The following is a 23,701-nucleotide window of genomic DNA, read 5'->3' as shown; positions in this document are numbered from 1 at the left end:
ACCTTAGAGTCCCAGGCACTTGGATTTGAATCCCTGAAATTCGCCCATTATGCAGCCTTGGGCCTGCATAATGACTGACCTTCGCTGAGACTCAGATTCTTCATCTGCAAAGCAGGAGGACAGAAACAGCCTCCCCTACCCAGGGCATGCAGGATAAGGATCACGGAAGATTATTAAGCCGTCCGCACTGCAGCTGTTTGATGGAATGACTTTATCTGCTGCGGGTGAATTTGAAGTCCTAGGGGACTCTTTGGCCAAAAGGCACGTGGGATCTCGGTTCCCCGGATCAGGGCTTTAGCCAGTGCCCCCAGCTGTGGCAGCATGGAATCCCACTCAACCACTGGCCACCAGGGAAGTCCCTGCACGTCCTGGTTAAAGGAAGGTGATGGGGCTGAGTGGCAGAAACTTGGTGGAGTGACCCCCAGTGTCGTTAAAGAGTCTTCCTGTCCCTCCCCCAAAAAAGGACCAAGGGGGGCTTCACCTGTGTATTTCAACCAGGTATTTTATTGTTCTGGCAACTGCAAAATATACAAATTTCCGACAGGCTTTCCGTTTGAAAGCTGGCACAGCTTCATGCCAGGTAATTAATTCGGACAAATTTATAGAGAACACAGAGAAGTCAGAAGTCACACGTAAAAGGCCCCCAAGCCCACAACCAACAAAACCCAATCTATACAGCTTTCCATTGTCAGGATCCCTTATACATATTAAATAAATAAATAGCACATCTGCTATCAAAATAATAAAAAAATAAATTTCAAGTATTAGAAACGAAAACGTCATTGGCGTGGTTCAAACAGTCTTTCTTCCCCACCCCCAAATGAAGAGCTTTGCCCACAGTCTCAGGAAAGAAGAAGGGGAGGGGCAAGCCCACCCCAAAACGAATAAGCGAAGTTAAAAATATTGGTCCCAGAATCTTCTGGGGGAGGGGAGTGAGAGCCAGCGGTCAGCGAGGCAGAAGCCCTGCGACTGCGGCTCAGACACAGCCTCTGCCCGCCCCTCCTTCCCTGGAAGTCGGGTCTCTAGCCCGGGACCCCCAGCCTCTGCTCTCTGCCTGTCCCGCACCTTCCCCCCACACTGAGGTTCTCTCTCCACATCAAGGCCCCTGCAAACCAAGGTCCCGGTCAGGCCAGGCCTCCTATGTAAATGCAGTGATTTCGGGCAGTCAGAGGCCAGGGTAAGCATTCAGATAAGCCGTCAAGAGTCGAAATTCAGGGTCGGCTCCAAACACCAGAGGAGGAGCCAGAAGGTGGACGTAAGAGCCGTTCTCAGGAGGACAGCAGGCCCCTCATCTAAACACGCGCACAGACACACACTCTCAGACACGCACACAGCACGCGCGACGACAAGGCAGCAGCAAAGAGGCAGAGTAACACAAGCGCTGCACAGGAACGTAGACAGACATCCTCTTGGGAAGATGGCCAGGGATGGGAGGGCTTGAACAGTTTGATGTGAAACCCACACACCTGATTGCAGGGCCTCTGAATCCTGTCCCCGCTCCCCACTGAGTCCCAACCAGAGAAACATGCATTTTTCTTCTACAAGCTCCTCTCAAACAAAAAAATACAAATGAAAACAGCTCCTCTCCCTACTCCAGGCTCCAGCTGTCTAACCGGCCCCCCACCCCCGTGACTACTTCACAAGCTAAGAGGGGGAAGGAGCAGGAAAGGCAGGAAGAGAAGGTGACCTTTGGCACCGGCTTCTCAAGATTCTGAAAAGGGTCACTGGACAAGATCTTCCTCAGTTCACACCGCTTCTCCTGGGCCTCGACCCCCTTGAGTGCCCAGAGGCCCCAGGGGAAGACCAGCAGGCAGAAACTAGAGGTGTTCAGAACCACGTGCCCACAGCCTGCTCTGACCGCCCCCCACTAGAAATGCCACAGGTGCCATGGAGGACAAGGACGTCCTCTCCTCCAGACCCGCCCGGGGCAGCGGGTCTCCGCACGCACGCAGGGCACTGCTCGGCATCCTACGGCCAGCCTCCCGGAGGACGTGGCCACGAGTGAGGCCTGGCTTGGGCCGCACCCAGGAAGCACAGGAGGGGATGAACGTCCCGAAGGAGGGGGCCAGGTCATTGTTCCGCATGCTGTCGCCCAGAGTCAGTCTAGCAACAATCCCAATGCTCCCTGCCCAGCCATTTAGGGATGGGGGTATCCCCTCACCTCCTCAGAGGCACGCCTGGCTCCCACAACCTTCCACAGCTCCAGCCCCAAGGGCACAAACCCCGAGCATCTTCAGTTGCCAAAGGTGAGATGTTTCAGGTCACAGTCTCTGCCGTTAAGAAAGTGCATGAGCCAGCAGGCCTGGGAGCCGAGGGAGGAACTTGCGCTGGGAGGCGAGGCCCCCGGGGCTGTTTCAGCAATGTGTTTCCTCCTGCCAGACTGTCCCACGCCCTCCTCAGAGGCAGGACAGACTGGGAAGGGTAGGCGACATGCAGAGGGGCTGCTGCCTGGCTGACCAGCGGGTCCAGCGCAGGGCTCCTCTCTTTAGCTGCAGGACCGGCTCTCCTGGGTGAGCCCCACCCAGCTCAAGCCGTGAGCTTCCCTGCAGGAGGCAACGTCCAGGCCAAGGAGCCTCTTGGAAGTTTTCATTCCCTTGACCCTCAGCGGCTGAGAGCCTGGCCCCCCTTAAGGTTAGGAGGCGAGGACCAGCATCACCCCCAGCGGGGCAGGTACAGAACGAGATGAACAAGCCCGCAGGGAGCACCCCATCCTGCCTCCTCTGTGCATGGTCCTTCCCGAGCCACTTGGGGTCCATGGGGTGAGCGGCCTGAAGGCTGGGGGAGCAGGGGCAGGCGGGGGCCCGGTCCCCCTGGAGCAGCAGCCCCTCCTCCGTGCTGCCCTCTGCCCCGCTCCACTCTGCGAGACGTCCTCGGATCGCTGGCCGTGGGCAGACGGAAGGGCGGGAGCCGGGTGCGGGGAGCGGGGCGGTCAGTGCATCCTGGAGGCGTCCACGCTGCCCGGGGAGCCTTTCATGTTCTGCTCTCGGGAGAGAAGAGGGGGAAGCCGGTTACCATGCCTGTTGACTAGGCTTCGTAAGCAAAGATGAAGTTTGCAACTGAGACGCGGGCCCCCTCTCCCCAACAGCCTGGAGGAGCAGCATTGCCAAGGACAGTGCGGCCCAGGAACATGGTGGTGGCCGAGCCTGGGGTCCCATGGGGAGAGGGTCCAAGAAGGGCCCTGATACGCACCCGGAGGAGGCGGGGAGGGCGCGCAGCTCCTGGGGTCCGAGCCGCTCCCAGGGGCACTGGGTGGCAGCACCTGGGGCCCCTCCAGCTCCTGCCTCTTTAGAGTCCACAGCTGGGCTTGTCCCCACCCGGGGCACCCGTGCTGGCCTCGCTACCAGGCAGGGGCGGTGGGGGGTGGTTAAACCTGGACAAGCACTAGGACCCTCCTCTCAGCCTGGCCTACGTGGAGCTGTACCACAGCCCTGGGGACCCGGGATACAGCTGGGATGCTGGAACTCAGGCAAGGAGCTGGGCAGAGAAGACCCATGAGGGTGAAGCTCTCATCCTGTTCTCATTAGAGCAATCCTGCCCACAAGCCCTGCCCCGAAGCAGCCGGCCAGTACCAAGGCCCCTGAAAAAATCGTTTTCCATCGTCTGGGGGAGAGAGCTGATGTCCACACTGCATGCCCACCCCGCACAGCTGTGGGCTCCTAACCCACCCCCCTTAACCTGCCCTGGAGGAAAGGGAAACACAATTTCTAAAAGTGTTCTCCTCCTAGACTGTCTTAGAGAGGCGGCAGGGAAAGTGGAACCCAGGAGGACAGAAACACAAGCATCATCACAGCCCACTCCCCTCCCGCCAGAACCAAGAATCTCCGAAAGAGAGGCCCATTGCAGGGCTGGCGGCACGGAAGCTGGGGTCCCACCTGAGCCCGCTTTCAGCCGGACTCAGGGCCCAGGCCACCGACCTGCTGCCCACGAGTGCATCAGACTGCCCCTGTGAGCCGGGCGTCTCCAGCAAGGCCCGCGAGGCTCATAAGCAGGGAGGACTCGGTCAACCTGTGGGGTCAGGATGGAGGTCCAGCTCCCACCCGTATTGGGACATCACACGCCCGAGGCTGTGGCACCCACGAATGATGGCAATGCGATGAGGACACTGAAGACCACAGGCCACGTCATGCGCTCTGGGTGCCTGGGGCTCTGGACACAGAGACATGGGGGCTGCCCTTTAAAAACACACATGCTCCGGGGCCTGGGTGAATGAGTCACAGACTTCACAATGGCCAGTCTCCACGCAGACCGTGACGCCCCGAGGGCTGAGATGCCACGATGCAGAGAGGTGTGGAAGGAACGGAGGCCGGCATGCAGGTAGCGTTTACCTTGCCAAGGTTAGTAAGGAGAGAACTTTGAGAAAATGTGACAGACAGTTCGTCTTTCAAGCATAGAAGGGGGAAGGAAGAAACATGTCAGGAAAGAAAAACAAAACAACATCTTTAGTAGGATTGTCTTCTGAGTGCGCATTTGACATTTACAAGTCGAGGAGGCACGGCAACTTCGCTATTCTCGCCTGGGCAATCCCGTGGACAGGGAAGCCTGGCGGGCTATAGTCCACGGGGTTACAGGAGAGTCGGACGCGACTGGGTGACTAAACGACAACACGAATTTGTCAGTTTCTGTTATGTGAGTACTATAAGAAGCTAAATAATTAAACGCATTATTTATGACTAAAAATAAAAAAGTCAAGGGTGCAGTGTGAAGGCCAGACGGTCTGCCGGCCCCCGGGGAGTGGGCTACAGGATAGGCGCTGTGTCCCACCTGTCTATCACGAGTCTGCTTTACCAGGAAACCAGCATCCTGGGGCCGCCACCCTAAGACCCCAAGGGCACCCCGTCCCCAGGCCCTAAGGACTCCTGCTGCCTGCGAGAAGGAACCCCCAGCCTGGGCAGGCCCCCAAAGCACAGGGCACTGAGCCTCCCTCAGGAACAGCTCTTGTCCAGCAGGCACCAGCCCCGAGCTAGGTATTTTGCTAAGCGATACACCCACATTCTCGTCATCAAGACACCTGAACGTTGGCACACCTGCATGGATGCAGAGAACACATTTTCACTGAACTGGAGGGATTCTGACCAAAGGCACGACCAGCCTTAGAAAGAGACAAGTTCAGCCTCAAAGAGTGGCTGAATGGCCCTCTCCCAGCAGGAAGATGTCCTTTCTGGCAACACCAGGCTGTGGATCAATAGGAAGAGGACACGCACAGATACAAAACTGTAAGGTTCCAAACCTCTAAGGCTGGTTTTCACACAAGCACATTCGCCCCTGGGACATTCTATGTGTCAAAGGGGTCACAGACACAGGACTGTTACTCTTACAGACTAACTCTGATGGGCAAGCCCACCGTTAAATAAACACGTCTCAGCCACAGGAAGTGGCTGCAAAACAGAGGCTGCAAGAGCCAGAAAGGAACCCAAACTGCTCTGGGCCTTGCCCCACAGGCTGCAAATGCCAGGTGCCCGGGATGGGCAGGGGAACAGGACCTGGGCAGCTCTGGAAGCCAGCAGAGAGAAAGTAGCCAGCCTTTGGGACTGGAGAGCCATCCAACCACTGGTTCTGCTGAGGGCTGGTGGGGTGACTGCGGGCGAGGCCTCACCCTCATCTGGGAAGCAGGGCCAAGAACTGCCCTGTGACCTCCTGGGGTTATTTTAAGGGCTAAAGATGTGTACAAGCTGAGAAGTGATGACGTGTATTTCTGGGCACGTGTATTTCAGGGTGTCTCTTGTTAAAATTTCGTGATATAACAGCCTCAGTTTATTCCTGTGGCTCGGGACCACCAGAGCAGAGGAAGCACTAAATTTATCCAGTGGAATTAAAACCAGCGCTGAATTAACCAGAAACTGCAAAGAGACAGCCGCACCCCATCCTGGACATGACCGTAAAGGCTGAGGGTGTTCTGGTCCAGGACCACATGATACGGAGCAGTGGTGTCCAGGCAGACACTCCAGAGCGGGGGCCCCAGAGCCCCTGAAGGTGGGCGGTCCCTGCAGGACAGGAGGGGGTGCTCCGGCCCTCCACTGCTCACTATGCAGGTTAGGCTCTGTGCAAACTTTCCTCTCAAAATGGTAGGGCTCTTGGGGGAGGCCCAGAACATAAAAGACAACATCAACAGGCAGATGCAGCTTCCTGCCAACGTCTGACTTTAAGAGGGAAAAAGCAGACCGATGTCCAGCCACTGAGAACCACAAATATCGACAGTCACCCCGCCCCAAGAGGGAGCGAGGAGAAGGCGGCGGCGGCCAGGATGGCCGGAGGACGCACGGAACACCCACTCCCTGCGTCCCGTCCTGAAAGTTCACGGACCCTTTCTCCTTCCTCCTTCAGATTTTACAAAAACTGCCGTGACCCTCACCACTTCAACAGGCAGGAGGGCCAAGCTGGCAAGCAGGGAGAAAGAGATGAAAGAATTCAGAGAAAAATACTTACAAACAGGCTTTCCCTAGCAAAGGCTGCAGAGAGAAAAGGTAGGAGAGAGTCAGTGCAGGGAAAGGAGAGGGCCTGGGTCACTGGGGACCAGGCATTCTCTGTGGGATGGAGCCCTGGGCACCCCCAGCCTGGCCAGCGGCTTCCAGGTCTGCAACCCTGCAGGACGGGCCCACCCCCCGACCCCCGTCACCCGGGGCAGCACGGCCTTGAGCGTCACCCAACCCCCACCCGACAGGTCCCTGTGTCTGTGACTGTGGCCCCTCACCTTCCATCTGTGACCCCCACCATTTACACCAACACACAATGCCACTGACATGGCATTTTAGCTCTAAGTTTTCACAAAATCACCGCTGAGGGTAGGCCCGAAAGGACCACTATTAGATGTCTTCCAGCCAGTCTGTCTCCCTCATTTTAAAAAAAACAGGGAGACTGAAGGCCAGGGAGGTGACAGAACGTGACATAAAACCCCAGAGCTGGCACCAGGGTGGGACACGACCACAGACACACTCAGCACGAGTCTCCCCATGTTCAGCCTGTGGCAGAAGCTGCTGCTCCCCCACTCCACAGATGAGAAAACTGAGGCCTGAAGTGGGCCAATGGCCTGCCCGGGGTGGCACAGCACCGTCACCCCTGCCCCCAACTCCAGGGACACACACAGCACATTTCCAGACAGCACAAGGTTTAAAGGAGTTTCCAGGAAACTCAGGAAGAGCCTGCGGGCCTTCAAATTCAGCTTGAACTTGAACCCATGATTTCTATGTCAGAGGGTGGCGGTTAGGGGAGACCCCTAGGTGGGACCCAAATCTGTGCCTAGGGACTTCTACACCTCACACCCTGGCCAGGATTCTCGAGTGTTGTTGAGGAAGATAGTGGTTTGCTGGAAACAAATTTTACGGCCCAACAGCCAGCGTCTTTCAGCCTAGCATCACAAAGGATGAAATAATCTAAGAATTAATCTAGTTGGTTTTCTCCTTTGGGGTTTTTTTTTTACTGTTATAGGAGAAAACGTCTATTCCAGGTCCTTTAATTTAGCCCGGGTTCCAGTCTGTCCACACCAGCTCCAGACACATTCTCAGGGCACCATCTGACAAAGCTTTTCTCTAACAGAGCAATGGCAAGGGAGGAAGTCAGGAAAGATACTCATCGTGGGGACAGAAGAGATGTCCCCAGGCCACACAGAAGCCAACAGCCCTCAGCCAGATGGGGGCTGAGCTGGTCCTGAATTGGGGGTTGCCTTAACTTTTAGAAGAAACTGTCCACGAATGTGAATGGATCACGGACACTGGGCCATCTCTTCGCTTGGCCTGGTTCTGCCCAGGGAAGGCCACCTTCCCGGAAAGGGCATGTCTGTGCAAAGCCAAGGTCTCGAGAATGGATCCGGGGGTTCCACACTCAAACGGACGGTCCGTGTCCTCTCCTCCCAGTCCCCACCCCCGCCACAGGCCTGAGTCTGTGGCCCCTGCCGCCCTGTCGGGCACGCTCTCCCCACCCTGCACGCGACTCGACTCAGGAAGGAGAAGGGGGGTCAACGCACTTGTCCGGGCAGCTGCGTGGGCACCTCCGGGGGCAGGCAGGTGGGCAGGGCAGCGGAGGTAGAGGCCACATGCTCCTCAAAGCTGTTGATGCGAGGCTTTTTGGTGGGCTCGGGGCTGGCTAGTGGGGTGACACTATTGCGTCTCATGAGCGGGTTAGGTCCCTTCTTTGCATCCTAAGCGAGACAAAGACAAAAGAGAGAAGGCGACAGTTACGAGGAGGGGGAGGTAAATAAGCCAAAAACACCCCCAAATCCGAAACCAAACCAGACACATTTCTCTGCTTCCGGATTTCACTGAGACCACAAGACAGACCACGAAGGATGGCCCTGGACCGCAGGGCCGCCGGCTCGACCCGCGTCTCCCACTCAGCAAGAACAAGGGGTGATCTCTCATCCCGAGCCCCTGCCCCGATCATTGCCAGACAACCGCTCAACAGACACAACGTTCGCAAAGCAGGCTAGGGAGGAAGAGAGAGCGGGACAGTGATGCGGTGACAGCACGTGGGAGGCGGGGGGAAGACCTGGCTGCAGGCCTGCAGGGACGCAGAGGCGGGGTCCTGGGCTTGAGGCGTGGGCGGCGGGAGGTGTCAGTGCCGGGCCCGCCTCCTGCTGACTTCAAGCCGGCATCTTCCCAGTTCCTGCTCCCAGGGAGCACACCCAGCCTCGGACAGGAAACGCAGCCTCCACCCCAGCCAGGGGACCACAGACACAGGAAACGCTAGCTTTCTTCCGACCAAGGGACAACTCGATTGGAGTGGGGACCTCCAGGGTCTCCATCAAGCCCCTGCCCTGTTCTGCCAGGCAAAGCTTTCAGGGTCCATCAGAGCCCAGTCCCAGCACACCCCCATCATCCCGCTGCGGGAGGGTCCGGTGGGGAGGCTGCTGCCGCCGCCCATCCTGCCACCCCAACTCGGGAGGCACTGCCAGAGCCAAGGCGTGCGGCCCACCTTTGTCTGGGTCGCCCAGCCGGGCGACTGGAGGCTGGGATTTGAATGCCAAGATCTTCTGGCCACGCTCCATGAGAGCAGGGACAGGAACAAGGGATGTCAAGCTCAGTGTCAAAGGGCCAGGTGGATGTCGGCAGAGCACTGGAGTCTGGCCGATGGGATAAAGTAAACTCAAACTTCCTTTCACAAGGTTCCTGCACCTGGGCAGAACCCTGTCCTGTTCCTGGAGGATCCCAGCCAGGCTGACCCCAGGTGTTGGCGCGTGCGGTCAGGCACTGGGCTTGTCCAGAGAATCACACATCCCATCCGCCACATCGCCAACCCCCAGTCATAGCTGTGCTCCCCTGGTCCCACCCTCTTCTTCATTCTTTATCGTCTTTGTGAGAATTAGAGACGTGAGTGCACGTGGATGACACCGAAATTTGTGGGTCCCACTGCCACCCGGGACTCTGGAACCTGTGATCATTTGGCTTCCCCAGAGGAAAAAGCGACGGTAATCAGACTGTGGTCACGTTTAAAAGAGGTTCCTCCTCCACACTCATTTCTTGGGTCAAGAGGAAATGGGGGAAGCAGCACAGAAAGAAAGGAAAAGGAGGATGATGCCAAGAAGCCACCAGACAGGCAGGCAGGAAGCACACGGAGCCGAGAAAGCGGGGAGGGGGTCGGGGAGGGCAGCCCCCAGGACCACAGGTCCAAACGGAGGCAGGCAGATGCCACCGACTGACACAGCTTTTGCCAGCCCCGCCACCGCAGAGCGTTCCAGACAGACGACACAGCAGGGGTGAGGAGGGGGCTTCGAGCTCACACTCACCTCTGACCTCTCCCGGTGTGTGCTCACGGACTCCACGTTCAGGTAGATGGATTCTACTCGGCAACCTGGGTGAAGGCGGGGACAGGTCGGCTTCGGTTAAAGGGGGACCTGAGCTTACAGCCCCGCCTGGCCCACCCGGGGGGACCAGTCTCGGTGGGGCTGGGTCCCCACGCTCACCATAAGCGATGGGCGTCAGCTTCAAGACAGCGTGAAGTGGGCACTTCAGGTAGGGCATCTCCTCTGAAAATGACAGAAGGGCCCATGGTGAGATGGGAGACTGGAGGGTGGCCATGCCCAGGCCCCTCACCAGAGCCTGCGCTGCATGGGGACCGCAGACGCCTGGCTGGGCAGGTGCACACTGCCCCCGCCCCCGACCCAGCACAGGCCCTGCTGCCAGTGGCGCCCTGCTAAGACACCCAGAAGAGCACGATCAGAGTTAAACCAAAGCCTCACACAATGAGCTGGAGTAAGAGCATCATTCCCCAAACACTGTAGGAGTCGGGATCCCGCTGGCCCACAGGCAGACACACAAGTGTTTAGAGGTTGCTTGGCTGGGAGCCCCTTAGAGGTGGGTTGCCCCTTTCCCAAAGACCCACAGCCCCTGAGATGTGGGGAGACAGGGAGGCTAGGTTTCTTGAGGCCGTTAAGCCCACCCAGCTTCAAACTGCTCTGATATCCTCTGGGGGCTGCAAGGAAGCACCCAGAGGGGGCTACCCCAGGGGCCCTGCCTCCTCGTGGAGGGGCTGGGACCAGCTCCCAACCCCACCCTCCATCAGGAGAGGGCGCGCTGCAGACCAGGCACCTGCGCTCTTGTCCAGGAAGTAGGCCAGGAGGCAGCGCAGTACGGCCTGGTGGCAGATGACCAGCACGTTCTCCTGCCGCTCCAGTTCCATGATGACCGGCTCCAAACGCTGCACCAGGTCCTGGTAGGACTGCAGAGCAGAGGGAGAAGGGGACGGTGAGCTGGAGCAGAAGCCGGGCACCCCCGGCCACGCCCTGACCATTGTTATAAACCAGGGACCACGCTGGGCACCCCCGGCTACACCCCGCCCACGCCCCACCCATTGTTAGAAACCAGGGACCACGCTGGGCATCCCCGGCCACGCCCTGACCATTGTTATAAACCGGAGACCTCGCTGGGCACCCCCGGCCACGCCCCGCCCATTGTTATAAACCAGGGACCACACCGGGCACCCTGGGCCACGTCCTCTGGTCGTTATAAACTAGAGACCACGCTGGGCACCCCCCGGCCACGCCCCGCCCATTGTTATAAACCAGGGACCACGCCGGGCACCCCTGGCCATGTCCCGCCCATTGGTATAAACCAGGGACCATGCCGGGCAGCCCCCCCCGCCACGCCCCTCCCATTGTTATAAACCAGGGACCACACCGGGCACCCCGGGCCACGCCCTTCCGTCGCTATAAACCAGAGACCATGCCGGGCACGGCCCCCCCGCCACGCCCCTCCCATTGTTATAAACCAGGGACCACGCCGTCAGTCCTGCATCAGCCCACCACCCGCGTGCTGGTCCTGCATCCATCCCGGGCCCAGGGGACCCACACCACTGCTCTCTCCCTGCTCCTTCCTGACCCCCACCCTGCCCCGGGAAACGGAGCCCCAACACACAGCACAGCACGAAGGAGCCTGAACACGCTACACAGAGTGACGTCTGAGCGTGTGATTCCATTGAAATGTCCAGAACAGACAACTCCAGAGACAGAACACAGACTCAAAGAAGCCACGGGCCGGGGGACGGGAGCAGGGACTGACTGCTGACAGGCTGGGGGTCTCTTTTGGGGCAATGGGGAAATGTTCTAGAATTAGTCATGATGGCCGCACAATACTGTGAATATACAAAAAAACCCACTGACGTGTACTTTGGCTAACACGGTGACTTTTATATGATAGGAACTTTATCTCAGTAGGAGAAAATTGAAAAAGAAGGGGTGAGCCTGTGATTTTCAAGACCACCGTGACCCCTGGTCCCTCTCTCACTAAGGAGGTCCCAGGGAATGAGACCAGGGACAGTGCCCTGGGTTCCCGGGAACTGACGTGTGACAAATGCTGAGCAGTAGGACCACAGACAGGAAGGACCCCTGCGGGGTGTCACCAGGCCAAGCCTTCCACAGACCCCAGAGCTCCGCCTGCACGGGACCCTCGGTGCAGAGCTCCAGGCAGCTGCTGGCTCAGCCCGAGGGCCTGCAGGGGCCAGGGGTCCCTCCGCCAGCATCCGTGGAGCCGGCACAAGGAACTTGCTGAACGCCTGCCATGATGCCCACAGTCAGCAGCGTTCCTGCGTCCAGCGCACCAGCAGCCAGGACTGTTTCCCTTTCCTGAACTGTCATTTCCGTCACGGGGGAAACACCTCTGTCCCAGGTGCTGGGAAACCCAGCAGTGCTTCCGTTGGAGCTGTGTGAGCGGGAGGACTCTGTTCACCGGCGGATGGGCGAGGAGGAGCACGGGGCAGCTCAGCCGGGCGGAGGCACAGGCCCTTCCTCCGCGGAGCGGCTCAGCCCCTCGGTGTCCCTGGCCTCGCCGGGTACCGCAGCCTCGGCAGAACCAGCGCCAGCTCCTCAGCCACAGCCCCGCGGCCCGCCCGCCAGCAGCCCAGCGCACACGCACCTCCCCGGTGGGATAGCGGTAGTAGTACTTGTCCTGCTCACGCAGCGCGTACTCCTCGGGGTAGGTGTCCTTGATCTCCTCGTAGGTCATCTCCTCACACACGCCCTGCGGGCACAGGCGGAGGTCGCTCGAGGGCGCAGCCCGTAGCCGCGGAGCCGGCCAGCATGGGAGGCTCGGGGGTCCCCCACAGCGCCTCGGGCAGAGGCCCCGACCGGCACTCACTGCGTCGATCTCGTTGAGGGCCTTCCACTGCTCGTAGGGCAGCTGCAGGGCCTCGGCCGTCTGGATGGTGCTCTTCAGCTGGCTGGTCCACACCTTGAGGTCCTTCAGGTTCTGCTCCTCCACGAACTTGCTCAGGGCGTTGGCGAACTGGGGGGATGGGGTGAGGGGCGCGCTGGGTCACAGGCTCCACCCATCTGGGAGAGGAGGACCGAGCCCCTCCCGAAGGGCGAGGCTTTCCTCACTGCTGAGGGAAGGGGGCCCTGGGAGCAGCCCTGCACACACACCCTCCCCTCAGGCACGCACACGTGCACACGTGTGAGTCAGTGTCTGATCGGCATACGCAGACACACACAGGGACTCGCACATGTACACAGAAGGGCACTGTGCATACATGAGGACACACACACAGAGGAACACACAGACACACACAGGGACACAGACACACAGAGGAACACACAGACACAGGAACATGCACCTGTACACACAAGGACCCAGAGGTACACACACAAGGGCACATACAGACACACACACAGAGGAACACACACAGACACAAGGACACGTGTACACACAAGGACCCAGAGATACACAAGGGCACATACAGACACATAGAGGAACACACACAGACACAAGGACACGTGTACACACAAGGACACAGAGGTACACGCACAAGGGCACATACAGACACATACACAGAGGAACACACACAGACACAAGGACACGTGTACACACAAGGACCCAGAGATACACAAGGGCACATACAGACACATAGAGGAACACACACAGACACAAGGACACGTGTACACACAAGGACACAGAGGTACACGCACAAGGGCACATACAGACACATACACAGAGGAACACACACAGACACAAGGACACGTGTACACACAAGGACCCAGAGATACACAAGGGCACATACAGACACATAGAGGAACACACACAGACACAAGGACACGTACACACAAGGACACATAGACACACACAAGGGCACACAGACACGCAGAGGAATACACAGACACAAGGACACGTGTACACACAAGGACCCAGAGATACACAAGGGCACATACAGACACATAGAGGAACGCACACAGACACAAGGACACATGTACATACAAGGACACATAGACACACACAAGGGCACATACAGACACACAGAGGAACACACACAGACACAAGGACATGTGTACACACAAGGACACAGGTACACACACAAGGGCACATACACATACACAGAGGAACACACTCAGACACAAGGACACGTGTACACACAAGGACACATAGACACACACAAGGGCACACAGACACGCAGAGGAATACACAGACACAAGGACACGTGTACACACAAGGACCCAGAGATACACAAGGGCACACATAGACACATACGCAGAGGAAGACACACAGACACAAGGACACGTGTACACACAAGGACCCAGAGATACACAAGGGCACATACAGACACATAGAGGAACACACACAGACACAAGGACACGTACACACAAGGACACATACAGACACATAGAGGAACACACACAGACACAAGGACACGTGTACACACAAGGACACATAGACACACACAAGGGCACACAGACACGCAGAGGAATACACAGACACAAGGACACGTGTACACACAAGGACCCAGAGATACACAAGGGCACATACAGACACATAGAGGAACGCACACAGACACAAGGACACATGTACATACAAGGACACATAGACACACACAAGGGCACATACAGACACATAGAGGAACGCACACAGACACAAGGACACATGTACATACAAGGACACATAGACACACACAAGGGCACATACAGACACACAGAGGAACACACACAGACACAAGGACACGTGTACACACAAGGACACAGGTACACACACAAGGGCACATACACATACACAGAGGAACACACTCAGACACAAGGACACGTGTACACACAAGGACACATAGACACACACAAGGGCACACATAAACACATACGCAGAGGAACACACACAGACACAAGGACATGTGTACACACAAGGACAGAGATACACAAGGGCACATACAGACACACAGAGGAACACACACAGACACAAGGACATGTGTACACACAAGGACAGAGATACACAAGGGCACATACAAACACATAGAGAAACACACACAGACACAAGGACATGTGTACACACAAGGACCCAGAGATACACACACAAGGGCACATACAGACACATAGAGGAACACACACAGACACAAGGACACATGTACACACAAGGACACAGAGGTACACACACAAGGGCACATACAGACACATAGAGGAACACACTCAGACACAAGGACACGTGTACACACAGGACACATAGACACACACAAGGGCACACATAGACACATACGCAGAGGAACACACACAGACAGGAATACACACACATATACACAAAGGCACAGATATGTACACAGGGACACATACGCACAGGGACGCTTCCCGCCCAGCCCTGCTCCCCCTACCTTCCTGCCCCGGCTGGACAAGCCCGAGTCGCCCCCGATCTTGCCCTGGAGGTTGTGCTCGCTCTCGCCATGCCGGCACAGGTAGATGGTGCGGGGCTGCACGTGGATGTTCATCAGGTAGTACACGATGCGGCTCTGGATGTGATCCTGCACACGGTTCACCAGGAAGCGCCGGCCCACATCGATCACCTTAATCAGCGACAGGTCCCTGCAGGGGGGGCCGGCCCGTCAGACGCGGCCCAGCCCCGCCAGGCAGACTCGGCCTCCACCACACCACAGCGTCAGCTCCGGGGGGGGGGGGGGGGGCACAGACCGAGCCCTTCTGCTCCGAGAGTCGGGGGGGTCTGAGTCTGCAATTCCCACAGCAGAGTGGGGCTAGAGGGCCTCCCAGAGGATAGGAGAGAGAAAAGCGAGAGAACTGAAAGGAAAGAAGCAGAAAGAGCAGAGGACAGAGAGAGGCGGGGCCCAGAACTCACTTTGCACACTCGTGCAGCGACAGCACAGCGTCTATGGCACTTACACCAAATCGATCACCAAGGACATACTTTTTTTGAGATATTTAAAAAGAGAGTTTATAAAAGTATCCAGGAGCAAACGCTTCATGGGAATATTATTCATCAGGAATAATATTCATAGCCCTGAAACAGGTGGTTCAGACAGTCACTGCTTAGGAATTACCTGTCACATTTATCGGGGTCGAGGGGCTGGTAACTGGCCTCATAGCAGTTAATTCTCTTCATGAAGTCGTCCATGGCTTCTGCGGAGTTGCAATCTTTGTAATCCGGGCTGGAGATTTTCACTTCCTGTAACACCACAAAGAGGCAGCTGATGAATCACGCTGGAGGGCTTTCTGCTTAGAATGAACAGGATTTGGGGCTTGCAAACTGGGAAAGGCATGGACGGGCTCAGAATGATGATGACCCAACCCAGCGTTCTAAGAGGAAAAACAAAAAGAGATATGGCTGAGCGTTGAGTCACAGCCTGACGATTCCACGGCAAGGGCACCCGCGGTAAGGCGAGGGCGCCCGTGGTAAGGCAAGGACAGGAAACCCAGGAGGATTCTTTTTAAGATATATATATATTTTTTTATGCAGACCATTTTTAAAGTCTTTACTGAATTTGTGACCATTTGCTTCTGGTTTATGTTTTGGTTTTCTGTCGGGGATTTCGGATCTTAGGAACCCAACCAGGGAACGAACCCACTTTCCCTGCATTGGAAGGCGAAGTCTTACCCACTGGACTGCCAGGGAAGTCCTATCCCAGGTGGATTCTAATAAATCCCTCTGAATGGGCCCCGATTCAGGATCAATCCAGTAGCCAGGTCACCACTAGACAACCTGATCTTCAGTCTCACTGAGTCCCACGTAAGCACCCATGACAGGAGGCTGCCTGTCAGCAAAGGTGCCCCAGGGGTGCTGGCAATGCCCCGTCACTGTGGGTACCCTCCTGGTGGAATCATCGGGTTCCTCTTGCACTGCCCACAGGCGGGGTGGCACCCCCTTGTCACTGGGCCCCAACGGATGCTTCTCTACCTGGTCCTGACCAAGGCTCGCTTTCATGGGACAGAGGTAGAGGAGAAATGCCCCTCGGGCCCGCCATCCTCTAAAACTGAACAAGCCTGAGAAACCTGGCAGATTTCGGGGGAACTCAGAATCCGTCCACACGTGCTCTTTTCTTCCTCAGCAATGACCACAGCCATCAAAGAGAGGCGGGCACACTGCAAAAATCCACCTTCAGCGGGGAGTTCGTGTTTCACGGGGGCACTGTTTTAGTCCAGAAGAGGAAAAAGTTCTGGAAGTGGACAGTGCGGATGGTTTCCCAACAGGGTGAATGTGCTGAGTGTCACAGAACTGAACACTTAAAAATGGTCAAAGTGGTAACCTTTTTTATTAGGTTGGCCAAAAAATTCATTCAGGTGTTTCCATGTGATGTTACAGGAAAATCTGAAAAGCATTTTTGGCCAACCCAAAGTTATGCATGGAGAAGGAAATGGCAACCTACTCCAGTACTCTTGCCTGGAGAATCCCATGGACAGAGGAGCCTGGTAGGCTACAGTCCATGGGGTCCCAAGAGTGGGACATGTGACTTTAAGAGACTAAACCACTACCACCAAAGTTATGTATATTTTAGCATAATTAAAAAAAAAAAAACCAACTCAGTTCACAGATCTCTTCCTCCAACACAGCCTCTCGCATAAAAAGCATGAGAGAAAAGTCTAAAAACTGCTAAGCAGCTCTGAGGCGTCATCAGAGAAAGAGATTTCTGAACACAGAGGGTTGGGGAACAGGGATCCAGGAATTCACAGAGGACGAGATGGTGCTTGAGCTTCTGGCCAAGTGAGTGTCAACTGCTCACCAGGGAAACAGACTATCCTGCAGCTGCGCTCTGCTTCCCTACCAGTGGAAATGTAGAACCAAACCAAAGAAATATAGCAAAAGCCTTTGTTTAGCCCAAGGCAACTTGTGTTCCCTCATACTTTGAGCCTCCTCCTTTGGGGCCACTGAAACCAATCCGGACTGATTTTTCTACCATTTCAATAGCCCTTCCTGAAATATGAACTCATTTCTGAGAAATGCATGCAAATATTCCCACTGCCTTGGAGCAAAGACCCACCACCAAAAACTAACAAACTCTCAGCATTCCTTTGAAGGACACACACTATATGGCCAAAGTCTGGCACTCCCCGTAGAAGGATCCGACCAGCTTTTTGCTATAGGTAACATCTTACTCGGATGTATTTAAGCTGGAGAGAAAGTGACCTACAACAAGAGAAGGGGACTTCCGGTGAAGTCTTCACAATAACCTTTTCTGTTTACAGTTTATTGTTATCAAGCACAATTTAAGAAGACATCAAATTAAGCTGCCAAGTACCCTCAATTTACCCACGTAACCCTCCCCTTGACACAGGGAGAGAAGCAGGAAGACAGTTTTACCACTCCCATTTTTCCCAAATTTGGGAATTCTGCCCTCTGTCTGCAGGGTCCTATAGGTTTTTGTCAACACATGCCCATGCTTACCTACTGGGAAAACTTACCAGCAAGAGACGAGCCTCCTGTCTCTATTTCCATCCTCCGCCCTAAGCAGCCCCCTCACCCCTCAGCGGCCAAAGATACTGCCACCAAAACAGTTTTCTCACCAAAACTGAGTTCCTCGACTTCTCTCTTTCTGCCAGCCACCTGAAGGGCCTTGGTAAGATCAATTCCGGGTCGCAGAATGTGTTTCTAAGTTAACTACTGCTCTGCACTTCTGACCCGCCTGATTCCCCGCAAGATGATACCCCCACCAGCTGGCAGAGCCAGCTTATTCTCAAAGTTCTACGGCTTCTCCTGGCTGACCCAGTCACCCTGTTCTCAGACTGCCACACTCTGGGGGTCTTACCATGATGTTGGAGGCAACAACTGTAGGGTCATCGCACACAGACTCAATGAAAAACACCTGGAAGGAAACAAGACAGAAACATTAGGAAACAACAAATGCAGTTAACACAAAGGGCCAACTTTGGGATCGCTGTGACATCACCGCCACACTGGAGCAGGAAGGACCCCACACATAAATGCCCAAATACACAAAAAAGATCCAGCCCTCAGTCTCTGCCCTCCCACCAAGAGAGGATGCTCCCCTCCCCAGTCTCAGGAACCCCTTAGAGCCCCCACCAGGAAAGCCCAACCTGTAGGCAACAACTCCCAGGCAGCGGCAGGGGAAGCCAGAGTGTGGAGCTCAGGTGCTCTAGTCAAGGAACCATTCAATCCCTGTGGGGCCCCCTTGCTCCTGAGCACACCAGGCCAGGATGAGAAGTCAGGCTCACCTTGAAGTCGCTTTCTTTGGCAAAATGGAGGATCATGTGTCTCCTCTCTCGAGTAGTATTGGTGGCATCGAAAACCTGGCCGGAGGAGAGGACCCAGTTGGCGCTGAGCAGTGTTTACTGCACTTTCTGGGGCTCCAGGAGAAACTGCATCCTCCCAGGCCCCCACGGCCTCCCTCCTGCACTCAGGGACCGAAGGGGAGGCCGGGGTGGGAGCAGTCCTTAAAGCAATGCGCAGGGGAGGGCCATGGAGGGCTACTGGCTTCAGGGGCCACACCCCCCAGGTCCGGCGGGCTGTGCCCCTCAGTCTGCCCCACTCACCAGCTTCCTCTTGGGTCCTGGGGCTACCCGCACCCCCTGCTTCCCTCACGGCTCAGGCCAGACGCCTGTCCCCTCCAACAGCATCCCCCCATGGCTCCGTCCACACGCCCCTCCCTCCAGGGCACCGTCCCGCGGCAGGAGGGGAGACAAGACTTATTCCCTAGACTTACTGCGATCTGGCCCCCCTCCTTCGTCAGGTAACTTTTGACGTCTCTCAAGGCAGCCAGGGCGCACTGCCTGCAACACAGAAAGAGAGGGGTGCGTCGGCGGGGGTCCATCCGAGGGGACACCCAGGCACCACCACCCCACCCCCCACAATGAGCAGGGTGACCCGCAACTCTGCCGCTAAAGTGCACCAGGTGGCTGAGACCACCAGGCCGGAGGCTCCCAGTCAGAGCCCCGCACGCACAGCTGCGGCCCTTGGGGAGTGCTTGAGTGCGGCTGGCGTGCCGAAAACCACCCCCGGAGCTTCCACAAGACGGCTGCCCAAGTCCTGCCCACGGACGCCCACTGTACCCATCCAGGCGGGGCTGGCACTGGGGCCGTGTCCTGCTCCCAAGTGGCTCTAAGGTCACACTTGGGAGCCCTGGTCATTTTGGGCCAAAAAGGAAATCCTTTTCTAGCGTAAACAGACGATTTTGCAGGGAATGATTTAGCTCGTGCTGAGTGAGATGCTGTCGCTGGTCCGCCTCACACCAGCGGGCGCAGACCGCCTGGAAGCGGAGGACAGCGGCAAGGCTCAGAGGCTGAGAGGCTCCCGAGCTGCACATGGAGGGGCCGGCTGCCCCCCTCCCGCCCAGTCTAAGGCCACGCAACAGACAGAGCGCCCTGCACCCACAGCCGGGGCCTCACTTGCGGACTTTCATGGCCTCCTCGTTGTCGGGGCGGAAGAAGTTGTAGGAGCTGTACTGCTTCACGGCCTCCCGGCGGTACTCGCCCACGTTGAACACTGCGCGGAAAAGAACAGCCCCTTCACTGACCATGCTGACCACCAGAAAGGATCTCCCCGGGCCAGGATCCCTCTTTCCAAAGAAGGAAACCAAGCCGGCGCATGACTTGAATAAGATCCCAAGGAAACCAGAAACCAGGCAGTGGGCCGTACGTCCTGCACCGGCATTGCTTGATCTGGAAGGCAGCCGGGGTTCCCCAAGACCCAGCACTGCTCACGGTGCCCCTGATTCTCTGGGGTCACCTCCCACAACCCAGCCTGGAAACTAGCCTTTCAGGGCCGGGGCTGGAGGCTGAGCCTGAAAGCAGGTGGTGGCCACATGTCTAGTGAAAACTGGGGCCATGATTCCCGCCAACACGGCTGAGAGGGAGTGTGGACTCACATACATGGCTGGATCCACAGCAGCCACTTTGTATACCAGCAGCCCACGGCCAGGATGGGCACTGGGCCCTGACCGGGCAGTTTGTGTATGTAGCACTGTGCTGGGCACGGGCTCGGCGTGGGGGTGGGGGGTGGGGCAACAAATGTGAAAAATTAGTTCTCATGCTAAAGACATTCCCCGTGTCAGTGGGAAGACCAGATAGAAAAATATAATCAATAGCACAGAAAGAGTACTTTAAGACAGCAGCGGAGGAATGTCACAAACAAGGGCTGGGGGAGTTTGAAGGAAAAGATCCGCACAGACTGGGGTGGTCAGAGGAGGCTTCCTGGAGGAGATGAGGGCTGAGCTGGGGAAGCTGCAGGGCAGGGAGAACCAGAGAGCAGCCAGTGAGCAAAGACTCCCATGCACACAGCAGGGCGTACAATACAGGGTGGTGGGTGACATACTGGAAAGGAAGCTGTGACCCCCCCACTGCAGACAGAGCTCCCTAGAGTGGTCCCGCAAAGAGAGTTTCAGCAGCTGGAGAGGGAAAGGCCATTCTTTTCTGGGGGGATGGGGGTCGTGACGAGCTGAATGTACCCCCAGAGTAACAGCTCCGGCCTGGGCTGCAGCCTCACCTTTCGTGGGGACACCGATCCAGTTGAGGTAGCGGGTTAGCTTCTTGGAGATGTAGGTCTTCCCGCGGGCGGGGAGCCCCACCATGACAATCACTGTCGGGGAGTTGGTGAGCTTCGGCCCACAGGCTGGGGAGAGACAGCAGAAGGGTCATGAATAAAGCAGCCAGCGCTGCCCAAAACGGGCGTTAAAGAATTCCACAGAAACACAGCTTTCATCCCCACCTCGCAGCCCCTGCACTTTACAATCCCGCAGGACTGGGCCCCTGACAGCCAGAGCCCTCGGTCACACGGCTCCCTCTTGCTCTGAGGTCCTCATGGCAGGGACCCCAAATTCCCAGCCTGACACCTAAGGGCCCCAAACCCAGCCAGAAAATGATGACTAACCCCAGAGGGGAAAGTAGCCCTGGGGTGTAAGGAAGGGACTCCCCTGCACCAACAGGGTGAGGTCATCAGTAGGAGAGGTTGTCTCAGATGCAACGTAACAGGTAAATATAGGTGCCAGGTAAGAGCCCTGGGGGGGTGGGGCTCCAGCAGCCAAATTACAGATAAATTTCTGTACCTCCATGCACGAGGTCTGCATGGCTTTCCTAAAAAAGGTTATTTTTAAAAGGCAATTTTCACAGTAAGAGTTTATGAAATGGAAGTCGGTCAGGGACCAAGGAGCTGACCCCACAGATTCCACTGCCCCTGCCTGCTCCTCCTCGTCCAAGTTCCGGCTGCCACCAAGTCACAAGGGCCCCAGGCAGGGCTCCCAGAAACCCAGAGGGTCTTGCCTATGCAGCCTCTCCTGGCTTCTCACCCATGTTCCTCGGAATCTCAACAAAACTCTAGGGAGAGAGGTTTTCACTAGGTTTGCAGAAAGCAGCCCAAAGAACCCTGCTCTGGACATTCCGGATGCAGTGTTTCCTGAGAGTCTCTGGCATCCCGTGAGACAAGTGCTCATGAGCCCGAGACCACCCATGTGGGGCAGAGACCGGCTGCCTGCCCGCTCCCCACCCAGCAGTGTGCGAGGCGCTCACTGACCACCACACAGCCCCACTCTCTGGGCTCTGGCCGCAGTGCAGACCAAGCGACTCAGACTGCACCATGGAATCGAGGCTCCTTCCTTCTAAACAGGCGAGTGTCAGAGGGGAGGGTGGGGGGCCATCAGGCTGCTGACAGCACAAGCTTGAGGAGACCCCTCCTCTCAATCTGGACACCTCAACACAGCCCCATGATGCTGGGCCTGGTGGCCAGACTTAGGTCACGTGTCCAAGCACTGGCCGCGATGCCCAGGCTCTGCCTCTGGGACCTGCAGCCTGGGGACATGGGGCAGCAAGTGCCACACACAGACACTGCTTCTCCTTTCATGTTTCTAGACTGTCAGGGACAATCTCCATGAGAGCCAGGAAGAAGAGGAAAGGCTGTCAGGAGGCCACGGGACACTCAGGAGCCACAGACACCCTTGGCTTGGATTCCCCAGCGGCCAGGGGCTGGAAACAAACAGGCTCCTAGAAAACAGAGGCCTCTCGAACTGCGTGAGCACGGGACTGGGGCAAAGATGCACCAGGGGGCTTTCTGGAGTCCCCAAGGGGCAAGTGGAAAAAGCTGATGGCCTCCTCAGAGACCAGTGGGGACAGAAGACACACCTACCGTCAGCATGTGACAGCTGCAGGTGACTCATGAGAAAGTGAAAGTGTCCTCGCTCGTACCCGGAAACGCCCACTCTGCTGATCCTTCCCGCAACCCACTGGTTTTCCCCTGGTCTTATCTGATATCCCCACCGTGTCACTGCTCCCAGGAACACCTCACACACGCTCACACACATACACACACTCTCGGCTGCGCACATGTATGCAATACTTCTGCTGGACTCATGCCAAGAAAGCAGAGGCAGATGCTGACTAATTTATCAAATAGGGGATTACTTCTATATCCACTAATCATATGTGCAAATCTCCTCTGGCAATAGATACTTTGGGAGGAAAAAACAAAACCCATAAAGACACGGCAGCATAAATACCTTAAGCCCAAAATTCAAAACCAAATAAACCATCCCTTGCTTGTCTGGGGAAGCAAAAGTCATTCCTTGGGTCCTTTGGCTTCTTGCATGAGATTCAAAGAGCTGCCAAGGGTGTCTGCTGCTGCCCATCCGCCCAGGTGCTCAGGGGTCCCCGAAATGACAAAACTTTACCCTCCCTCCTATTTGTTAAACTCACAGCACATCTCAAGTGCTTCCCTGGTCCCATAATCTCCTGCCTCTGTCTCAATTCCACTCTGACCCTCTTCTTCTCTGCTGACCTTTTTAACACTCCCACCTCTCATACCTTCCTCCCTGGAGTCCTGCCTTTTCATCTTCCTCTCCAACAGCTCAAGAATAGGGAAGATAAGTGTATAGCTTAACACTAGGTTTTCCCCAAAGTACTTGCATGTAAAAGGATATACTGAGGTTAGAGGTAAAGAAGCAACTGTCTGAAGTCCCTGGACAGAGGCTTCACTGGCAGATTCCGATTCCAGTCCTGCACCCTGACTGAGCAGCTGACCTCTCTGATTCATGTTCCCCGCTGCCTCAAGCAGGCAGGACCACTGTCCTAGTTTACCATACTGAT

The 23,701-nt window shown here is 56.4% G+C and overlaps 1 protein-coding gene across 8 annotated transcripts in view; it reads right to left on the bottom strand.

Moving 5' to 3' along the window:
- The window catches only part of PFKFB3 (6-phosphofructo-2-kinase/fructose-2,6-biphosphatase 3), an 82,687-nt gene continuing 59,470 nt past the window's right edge, over nucleotides 485-23,701 (bottom strand). For 2 of the 8 annotated variants that reach the window (XM_013968474.2, XM_018056957.1), the window contains exons 2-17: nucleotides 21,114-21,239; nucleotides 20,018-20,114; nucleotides 19,336-19,402; nucleotides 18,848-18,922; nucleotides 18,421-18,477; nucleotides 15,721-15,845; nucleotides 15,043-15,250; nucleotides 12,561-12,707; nucleotides 12,339-12,443; nucleotides 10,518-10,647; nucleotides 9,893-9,955; nucleotides 9,716-9,780; nucleotides 7,958-8,131; nucleotides 6,424-6,446; nucleotides 4,326-4,378; nucleotides 485-2,977 (exon numbers count right to left, since the gene is read on the bottom strand). In XM_013968474.2, coding sequence (XP_013823928.2) covers nucleotides 4,336-4,378; nucleotides 6,424-6,446; nucleotides 7,958-8,131; nucleotides 9,716-9,780; nucleotides 9,893-9,955; nucleotides 10,518-10,647; nucleotides 12,339-12,443; nucleotides 12,561-12,707; nucleotides 15,043-15,250; nucleotides 15,721-15,845; nucleotides 18,421-18,477; nucleotides 18,848-18,922; nucleotides 19,336-19,402; nucleotides 20,018-20,114; nucleotides 21,114-21,239 — 1,505 coding nt within the window. In that variant the 3' untranslated portion in view covers nucleotides 485-2,977; nucleotides 4,326-4,335. Of the gene's footprint in view, nucleotides 2,978-4,325; nucleotides 4,379-6,423; nucleotides 6,447-7,957; nucleotides 8,132-9,715; nucleotides 9,781-9,892; nucleotides 9,956-10,517; nucleotides 10,648-12,338; nucleotides 12,444-12,560; nucleotides 12,708-15,042; nucleotides 15,251-15,720; nucleotides 15,846-18,420; nucleotides 18,478-18,847; nucleotides 18,923-19,335; nucleotides 19,403-20,017; nucleotides 20,115-21,113; nucleotides 21,240-22,745; nucleotides 23,685-23,701 lie in introns of those variants that run through there. The other 6 variants (XM_018056953.1, XM_018056959.1, XM_018056952.1 and 3 more) reach the window with 4 other exon arrangements.

This window comes from Capra hircus, chromosome 13, assembly GCF_001704415.2.
Source record: "Capra hircus breed San Clemente chromosome 13, ASM170441v1, whole genome shotgun sequence".
Classification (NCBI taxonomy): Eukaryota; Metazoa; Chordata; class Mammalia; order Artiodactyla; family Bovidae; genus Capra; species Capra hircus.
Note: the sequence above shows the minus strand (reverse complement) of the source record. Positions and strands in the feature narration are given on the sequence as shown.